The following is a 9,614-nucleotide window of genomic DNA, read 5'->3' on the forward strand; positions in this document are numbered from 1 at the left end:
ATTTAATTCAGGTTATGCTTAGCCACCATTTTGATAAGTATTTCCATATGTAGATGGCCATCTTTGTAGTGTTTATCTCAATTTATATCTATTAATATCACATGATTTAGTTCTACAGCTATAACAAGGACATATTTATCTTCTGATATCAACCTTAATGATGCTATTAGGACAGATAAAGCCCCCCCCCCATTTATGGTAATGTTGTGGTTTAACCCCTGCCAGCAACCAAGCACCATGCAGTCGCTCGCTCACTCCCTCATCAGTGGGATCAGGGAGCCTTGCAAGCTGCCCTGTTCACCTCCCATGCCCACTGTTGATTGACACTTTGCCAAAAAGTTGCAATCTTTTTTACCATTCATTTCTTGATGTTTTTTATTTCCCTATATCTCTTTGTGTGGAAGTTAATATTTTTTTCTATTACATTTAACCTTTGCTTACTTCCGCATCATATTTTCTTGATCATCTCCATATTAGACTTTAAGTAATCAATTTTTTTTCCTTATCCAGGGTCCATTACATTTTAAGAGTGACAATCCAGGGGAAGAACCAAAACAGATATTAATGCAATTTGTTCTTAACCTAAGTAATAGTTTAATTTCAAAGAAAAAAAACCCCACAGATTATTTAATGAATGAATTTTTATTATGACCAGTATTACACAGAATCCTTGTAGATATGACAACAATGTACAGGTACATAGACTAGATTGGTGCTTTACAGTGTGCTTGTGTTATTTGAGGAAATATTCTATATTTCATGATTGTTCAAGTCAAGTAATGCTTACCCAGATTTACCTTTTCCACACCAGGCAGTTTAATTTTCTTGGTTCTATTTTAGCATAGTGTGTGTGTCTAGTATCTTCCTAAGCTTTTCACTGGCAGCTGTAGGTACAAAGTAACAGTGTGTGTGTTTTTGAAGTATTAGGACATTCCTGAAAAAGAAACAAAATTAAACCTAAAGGAAAAGCAAAAAACCTGTTTACAGGAACTTGAACCTTTCAAGGTTATGGAAAAGAAAGGAGGAGTTTTAAGCAACTCAAATTCACTCAATTCTGGAGTAACACTTCATTTCCCAATATGACATCTTTTATTTTATTGCCAGTCTCATATTTTATGGCCAGGGTTCATCCTTTACTCCTGGTGGTTCATCTGCATGGATTGTTTTGTTACTCAGAAGCAAGTGAGTATATGGACTACAAATTAATAATATTTTTTTTTATTTTATTTTTACAATGAGCTCTCCCTATTAATCAAAACAGTATGAGAAGAGCAAAATGTTTTCCTGATCAGGCAGCATGAATTGGAAGAGCCCAGAGCTGTCTCCCATGATGTGGGAAGGCAGTCATGGCACATTTTGAGTGAAGGAACAGGCTGAGTGATGGCAGGAATGAGTGAGAGAATGACTCTACTCCTTTGCCCACTCTAGGAGTGTCAGGAGATTTTAGCACTCCTATTCCCTTCAGCATCAGCTTTCAATCTCTCAACCTGACATTCCTTCTAACACTCCCATCCTTCCCAAAAGACAACCATCCCTTTGAATAGGCTGTTGAAATAGTTTGAGTTTCAAAATTCAAGCCTCTGTGGTATGTTCTTTAAATTAGCTAAAAGTATCTTGATAGATATATTGAAAACTGGAGATACAGATTTTATTCATCTCCTAAAGCAAAAGCTTGTAATAAATGTGCTACTTCATTTAGGTGAGACACTTGTGAGAGAAAGCAATCATCTTTTTTTTGCATCATCTTCCTAGGGAAATAAAAGTGTTCCCAGAGCATTATCACATGAAATGCACAAGTTCAACTAAAAATAGAGATGGATTTTTGCCTAGAGTGACAATCAACATGACTAAATATTGTTAGAATTTGTCTAATTTCATGGAGGAAAACAAACATTTTTGAAAGTTGCATGACAAATCCGTTAATTACAACATAAGTAAAATTAAAGCTTGGTGCACCCTACTTACAGGGAGACTCCGAGCTGTCAGTCTCTGCACAGGCCACCTTCCAGGGTACTGAAGACAGGCCCATCAGTAGGACTGGTTGTTAGACCCACAATATAAAGGAGAATCACACATTTCACACCCCAATGTGCCCCTAAATTACTGCCAGACTGAGGCTTGGTCAGCTCAGTCCTAGCTTTCATTCTCATTCACCTGGACTAATCTGATGTACCTGGCACTTGGAGTGGCTGCTCCCCATGGGTCTGATTGCCTCAGGGCACAGCAGGATTTCTTCTCGGGTGTGCATCTGCTTCCAGGCTCTACTTACAACTGTGTGCTGAAGGCCAGAGCTGGTACAGTTACAGTTGTACTTCTCTAGGTGGAAGCCGGAAATCAACACGGATCGTGGCAGCCCCCATCCAGTCACAGTGTGTCCATCTCTGACAGGGCTTCAAAAACCACATCAAAATCATACATATACTTTTTAACTACTGATGCTTTGAAATGTTATCTTTTCATGCATTGATGTGTTTACGCAGAAACCCTCAATAACTCTTGCTGGTTATCCCCAAATTCACAGAAATGGACAAGGGACAATTTGGTCTGAAATAAAACCCAAACCAAACAAAAAAAAAAAACCCAAAACCAAAACAACAACACATAGGAGAAAGAAAGTTAGAAAGTTATTTACAAGGTAATATTTTTTTCACCTTTATAATTTCTGCATGTATAGTAATTACTGATCTTGCTAGTACTATCCAGTGCTGCTGCTATTCTGTATGAACTTCTTGTGGCTACAAGGTCCTTCAGCAGTTAGCAGTCTGCACACACACAAGATTAGCAACTAATTAGAACCTCACCACCCATAAAGACATACGGACTTGGACTTCTGGATCATAATGGATGCTGGCAAATCCAACCATCCTTTTGGTGAGGAACAAAAAAATCTTTATTTTCCTGATATGCAACAGTGAACTTGCCATGACCCCTACAGCATAAACCTCTCAAGCGCTCCATCTTTAGGTGTTTTGGATGTCATTAAATGACAATGAATTTCAGTCTTCTCATTTATTCACTTTTATTTAACCACAGTTTTCAATTTTACTGCTTGTCCTTCCCCCGTGCCTGATCCTTAACTCAGTCTTCAAAGCTGTCTCACCACAATCTTCCACTTTTACTGCACCCTCCAGTTTGATCCTAATAAAAAATTCTTCCCACATCTGAAAACAACAAATAAATAACTAAAACAAACATGTTCAATGCTCAGAAGTACTTCAGTGAAAATAACTTGAATGTCAAGAATCACCAGAAGACGAAGAGGCAGTAAAACAGGATATTGTAGCTTAGTACCATTGTAGCATTGTGTGAAATAGTTGCACCCTGAGTAGTGTACACATTTCTGGCCCATAAATAAACAAATAAATGCAAGTGGTAAAGAAATTTCTGAGAAAAGTGATAAAGATGATTTAAGGTCTAAAATGGCTTCTTTACTAAGAATATTAGGACACTTTCAGAACAGAGACCACTACTGGTTGAAGATGTTCTTGCTTATTTTTACTATCTGTAAGGTCAGTGGTTAAATCTATCACATTTAGTGAGGTCTAATCTAATTATAAAATTGGTTATAAACCAAAAGGTTACTGAAACCAGAAATGCTAAATTTCATAGGCAGTTTCCTTAAATAAATGGACTCCTTTTCTCTCTAGGCATTTTCCAAATCAAAGAAAAAAGATGAAGATGATGTGTGGAAATATGAGATTGGTGCCATCCCTCTCCTTTATAGAAATCAATTCTAGACTACACAGCTGCTTGCACAAGCAAAGCACTTGCTAATGCCTGTGGTAAATAGTTCACAAACTGGTCCATTTAATTACATGCATGTCCTGAGGATTGATTTTGATCTTTTTCTATAACATAAAAAAAACAAACAAAGAAATCCCTCCCATAAAAGCACCAACTCCAAACAAAAATCTGACTCTTCCTCTCCTCCCCCCCTCCAAAAAACCCAACCCAACCAAATAACAGCAAAACAACTTCCCCTAAAAAGGAAAATCCTATTCAAGTGCTTACCTATTTTTTTTTCAGGACTTCTAAATTGCTAGCATCCTGGTTTGGGCTGGTATTTTCACGGTTCTCTTAGAAAATAGTTGGGAAGGCAACAGAGGAATTCCATGACAGGAAAAAGCTGCAATGTCTTTAGGAAGAGGATTTGGTTTCTGTTTGAAATCCCTCCCTACAAGTGAAGAGCAGTATCATTTGTATGCGGAGTGCAGAGACCTGAAACAATGAAACTCTCAAAGATGTGGTATATAGACATGACATCTGGAGAGGAAAAAAGGTTTGTTTGCATCAGCCTAGTTAGTATGGCAGGGTTGTTCTGTACCATGCACCCATACATCAAGTTTTCTAGAACGAAAGGACAAGGGGGGGGGGGAAGTATTTAATGACCATGGGCTCCTTACAGAAGTATTTTATCATATAGGATGATCCATCTCTCAGCTGTGAAGCCTGTAGAATCAAAACATTTTCTGCCAGAGCAAGATGGAACATCCCAACTGTTCCTTGTTTTGGTTTTGTGGTGGGGTTTTTTGGCTTTTGTTTGTTTGGTTGGGTTTTTTTCCCCTTAGCCTGGGCAGCAGCCACAGTATAAATAAATGGCAGTCAAAAAATACAAACTAGCAGTTGATAGAAGAAACCAGAAGAATTCAAAACGCACGCTGGTTTTAACAACAGCCAGAGTGAGGGGCTTATCACCCCATTGTGGTGTCATCTAGCAGATTCATCTTGTCTGCAGATAAACAAAATGAAAATTACTCGGAAAGGGACAGGAAGCCGTGGCAGAGAAGGTAACCAGAGGGAGATAGAGAGGAAAGGAAGAAGGAGGAGGTGGAAGAGGGAGGTAAGCTGCTTCCAAGGCAGGATTGGTCAGAAATTGCTGCAGCCCAGGCGGGTCGTGACTGGGCACCCCTCCCCACTCCCCTGCTGGGCACCAGAGCTGAACCAGAATGCCCCAAAGAGATCAGCCCTCCCCTTGACTCAGCTTGCCATGGTAACGATAAGGATCTCAGAAGATGCAAAGACAAAGACACAGGAGGACTTAGCTAGGGTTTACTGCAATCTGTTTTTCTGTTATTATTAGATACACGCAGAGTATTTATTGTGACCTGCAGAAAAACGCAGTTTTCTGCTGCATTTCCATAGCTGTAGTGCAGTTGGTTTCCAGACTTTCCAACAGACTTCCTGAGCATCAGGAATACCTCCAAAATACTGTGAATGGAGACTAGTGGATTTCTTTCATGTTTACCAAAATCTAAATCGATCCTGCACTATATATTTGAGAGAAACACACAGTAACATTTTCTTTAAAAAGTTCATTTGGTCCCTAAGCAGGTCTGTTTTCAGCGTTCATGAAAAATAAACTACTCATGGTATTATTCAAACGGTTTCTATAACACTACACCAGATTTGTAGGATATTCCTACTTTAGTGTATTTTGGTGTGCTATGTAGGTTTGCAAAAGGTACTAAAGAAACTGAAAATTTGAGTGAAGGAATTTGGGAGTAATTTAATAAAAGACCTATAAGAGTTGAACCTTTGCATAGAGTATGTGATGTAAATGTTCAAATAAGTTTTACAAGGAGGAGCCTACAGAATCATGGGGATAGCATTGGTACCAAGCAATTAATTCCGTTCATGTTTGTTGGCCTATGTAAATACTTGTCTATATTGTTGATAAATTTGCTAGCCTAAAGCAAATTCTCATGAGAAAAAAAAAAATAAAATCACAGTTTTCTGTAAGACTTTTACTACCAAAGGAGCTTGAACAATATTTCAATTCTGTCCTCAATCAGGTCACTAGAGAAAAATTAAGCATAGACAGTCTTTTTCAAATACAAACAAACAAACAAAACAAAAACAGCAAAAACCAAACCAAAACAACGTGAATAAGACTTTTTGAAGGAAAAGAATATCTAAGGACTTTTTCTCACACTGTATTGTGACTATGAAAAAGCCTAAAAGTGAATGTTCTTCTATTACTTTACTTTTTTAAAACTTGTTTCTCAGCATACTTGGGAATATTTCTGCAACTGAGTGTAGTTTATTTTTCTTTTTTTTTTAATATTGTCTTGCATATTATGTTTTAGTCCTTTAAAAAACAGAGTTGTTTTTTAGTAACTACAGGGTGAATAATATTCATGGGAACAAGTCATCTGACAGATTGCACTACCTATGCTACAGTTAGTACTTTAAAGCAAGGATATATTTTGTGTGGACTTAAAATTCAAAAGTAAATTAGTGTCATGTATGTCATTCAACACTTATTTTGTGACCACCAGCATCTGTGATGCACTGTTCTTAAATCTAAAGTCTTTCCCCTTTTTGAGAATTTAGGTCGGCTTAATAGTTGAAATGAAATTTGGTAAGGGAAATTTTGCATCTGCAATGAAATAAAATATTGTGGTTTTCGAGAAAATACTTTTAACTCTCACCTGTCACATAAGCAAATAGGTGATATAGTACGTTTCTCTCTTCTATTTCAATATATACAACCCTGTTCTTTAACTATGGTATGCAGACAGAACGTGTTCATTTATAACAAGCGCAGTCACCTGAAGTAGAAGAACAAGTTGCCTTTCTACATTAAATATGAATGACTGGTCAGGAGAAACAGGTATATGCAGTAATCATAGGAAAACATTCCAGGTGTAATTTAGCTGAGGAAAAAGGATTTAGTATACAGAACTTATGAGTTTTCCTCTATTAATAGAAACATACTTAAACCCGTCATAAAAATCCTATTGGTGGGATAGAGAGAACATTGTTTATAAATTTCTGTATAAGGAAACCGAGCTAGTTATATGCATCTAGTTATAGCTAGATGCTGGTTACCATCTCAAGGGGGAAGCATGGCTGGAAAGTTCTGAGAAGGAAATGGTGAACTTCATGAATTACAATACTGAGCTTAACTAGTTTTTAATGAGGAACATAATAGAAAAACAATACAAACACTTTAGACTAGATTCCAATCTGCTTATGTCTTATTTGAAAACTATTAGAATATTTGTGTTTTCAAATGATTTTTCAAAAATCAGAGGGAAAAAAACAAACAACAAAACAAAACAAATCCAGCCACCTCTTTTCCAATTTCCAAGAGAAGCGGAACAGATATACTGAAGTGTCTAAGTAAGTATGAGCATTGTTCTTGAAAAGAAATGCTCCCTCCTCACACTGTGTCTTCAAAGGCAAAAATGAAACTCGGGAGGCCTCTGTTTCTGAATTTTCAAATCGCCCAATCAGAACCTTGTACAAATCAATTCCCTGCCTTAGACTCATGCAATCTCTTCCTCCCATACTAAATATACACCAATAGAAGGCTATTTTGCCAAATATACTAAATACAGAAAATTTGATATTATTAAACAAACAAACAAAAAATCCTTTAAGTGTTTTAAACCTAATTCTAGCCTCAAATTTCAGCATAGTTACTAATAAAGTCCTGCAGTTAATGTTGTTTCAAAGTCCAGCTCTGAATAGTAGGTGATTAATACCTAATGCAGTTTCTTTCAGTAAGACAGAGATGATTAAAAAAAAAAAAAGGAAAGAAAAAAAAAGTCCTCTATCTATTTCGGGAAATAAAAAGAAAAGATAAAATAACAATCAAAAAACCAAACACACACACACACAAAAACAACAACCAATCAAAAAAAAATATCCCAAACCAACCTGAAAATTGTGCAAAAATCTTGTACCGTTTGATAGCAGTCTCGCCTTTCTCATCTTGTTTCCAAGCAAGACTTCAGCTGGGCACTCCTCCGTTATCTCTCTCTGCTTGAAAAACATTTTCCATTAACACAATGGCACAGTGGCTCATTTCTCTGCCTCCTGAGACAGAATCCTGAAAAAAAACCCCAACCAACCAAACAACAGCAGAAACAAACAACTGCGGAGTTTTCCTTTTTCAGTTCTCACGGACGGTTTTAAAGAACAAAGAAAACATCCTCCCCAGCTCTGAGAAAGCCTCATTCTGAGTCTCCCAGCTCCCCCCGTTGCATTCCTGCTTCCCCTTCGGGCAGGCTTTTTCTTCCGGAATAAACATTACTGAATAAAAAAGAAGTAAAAGCCTCTTTTACCTACATCCGCCTAACAAAGGTGAGAAGTGGTGTTCTTTACAGCAGAAGAAAAGAAAAAAAAACCAAAAGAAATAAAATTAACGCGTTCAGAGGAAACAGAGGGGACAAGAGCTGTCGCTGTGCCCCAGCAGGGCGGACTCCCCGAGGCACCAATGGCGGACAGGCTCCTCCCTGCAAATACCGATCTCTCGCGTAGTATCTTGATTTATGTGCCCCCAGCACCTCGGGATCCTCAAGCCAGATGCGGCGACTTCAGAGCCCGCGACTCCCGCGTCATCGAGGCCGTGTCCCCCTCTTTGGAGCACAAGAGGCTCCCGCAGTCAAGCAGGCCAAGGCAGTCGTAGCAGCCAAGGGCCCCAAAAAGGCAACTAGGGCTACGAAATCCAAAAAGGTGGTACCGGGGAGCTCGGCCAAGCCGAAAGCGACGGTACCCAGGAGTCTGTACTGTATAAGTAAAGGAAACTTTTGCAGAAAAACGCCAAGAGCACTTTTGAACACCACCAGGATGAAAGAGAAAGAATTGAAACAGTTCAAGTCTAGACTGGTACATGATGACCCCCTTTCCTGTGTATGTGTGAGTTTCCATAGTGCTTCTATCTGAACTCACACTCCAGCCTATTTTGCTTTAACTCCATTATGATAGTCACCATCATTATCTATCACTTAAATAGAATACCTGGCGCTGCCCTTTGGAAACTGTCCTGGACAGCATCCCAGTGAAGTACTTACCATTTTCTTACTATCCCCTGATAGTCCCAAATTGCAAACAAGAAAAAAAAAACAACCTCAGAAGGCAGAAAATTACAGCAACCACTACGCATAAGGCACCCGGACACCTTTCCACCCCAACGCAGGGACAGCAGCGGCTCACTGGGAGAGGAGGGGGCCCAATCCCTCTCTGGTTTGAAAACCGCGCATTCCAATCGGATTGGCAAGGACGGCCCCGTCCCCGCCCCATACTACCACCACCGAGCTTAACGGTGCTTCCCACCCACTGAATCCATGGGGAGGCAAGCAGAGAGTACACCCTTGCCTAGTTCACATCTCAAACCATGCTGCGGTGACCGATTTCAATCGCAATAGATACCTTTTATTATTTTTTTTTCCCCTAAAAAGGGAAACGGAGGTACATTTACATAAGAACATGGATGTCTTAGAGAAAGAAAACTGCAGGGAACTACACTGATCAGCAAGTTAAAAATACACAAAGTTTACGCTTCAGAAAGCTTCTTCTGACATTTAGAATTTTCAGATATGTCAAATAGTATGTATTTGTAGGGTCAAGCGTTCCTGCTCTTTCTAGGAAGATGTGGGTGGCTCTGAAAAGAGCCTTTGGGTTGTTTGATCTGGAGAACTTTACTTGGCTTTGGCCTTGTGGCTGTCGGTCTTCTTGGGCAGCAGCACGGCCTGGATGTTGGGCAGCACGCCGCCCTGCGCGATCGTCACCTTGCCCAGCAGCTTGTTGAGCTCCTCGTCGTTGCGGATGGCGAGCTGCAGGTGGCGGGGGATGATGCGCGTCTTCTTGTTGTCGCGGGCCGCGTT

At 39.2% G+C, this 9,614-nt stretch overlaps 1 protein-coding gene and 1 long non-coding RNA gene across 3 annotated transcripts in view; one reads left to right on the forward strand and one right to left on the reverse strand.

Moving 5' to 3' along the window:
- Window positions 1–587: 587 nt before the first annotated feature.
- On the reverse strand, window positions 588–8,361 carry LOC108640999. 2 transcript variants are annotated; one of them, XR_003916218.1, is made up of 4 exons: window positions 8,073–8,361; window positions 7,666–7,767; window positions 4,012–4,218; window positions 588–2,390 (listed from the first exon to the last, which is right to left on the reverse strand). It is a non-coding gene; the product is annotated as an uncharacterized LOC108640999 (long non-coding RNA). The 2 variants fall into 2 exon arrangements; XR_003916219.1 differs by lacking the exon at window positions 588–2,390 and having other exon boundaries at window positions 4,140–4,174; window positions 8,073–8,360.
- A 216-nt stretch (window positions 8,362–8,577) lies between these two features.
- The window catches only part of LOC103754403 (late histone H2B.L4), a 2,576-nt gene continuing 1,539 nt past the window's right edge, over window positions 8,578–9,614 (forward strand). The window contains exons 1-2 of the mRNA XM_008920215.4: window positions 8,578–8,640; window positions 9,471–9,569. Coding sequence (XP_008918463.2) covers window positions 8,578–8,640; window positions 9,471–9,569 — 162 coding nt within the window. The remainder of the gene's footprint in view (window positions 8,641–9,470; window positions 9,570–9,614) is intronic.

The sequence above is a fragment of the Manacus vitellinus genome, unplaced genomic scaffold (assembly GCF_001715985.3).
Source record: "Manacus vitellinus isolate BGI_N305 unplaced genomic scaffold, ASM171598v3 scaffold_5_pilon, whole genome shotgun sequence".
Taxonomy (NCBI): domain Eukaryota; kingdom Metazoa; phylum Chordata; class Aves; order Passeriformes; family Pipridae; genus Manacus; species Manacus vitellinus.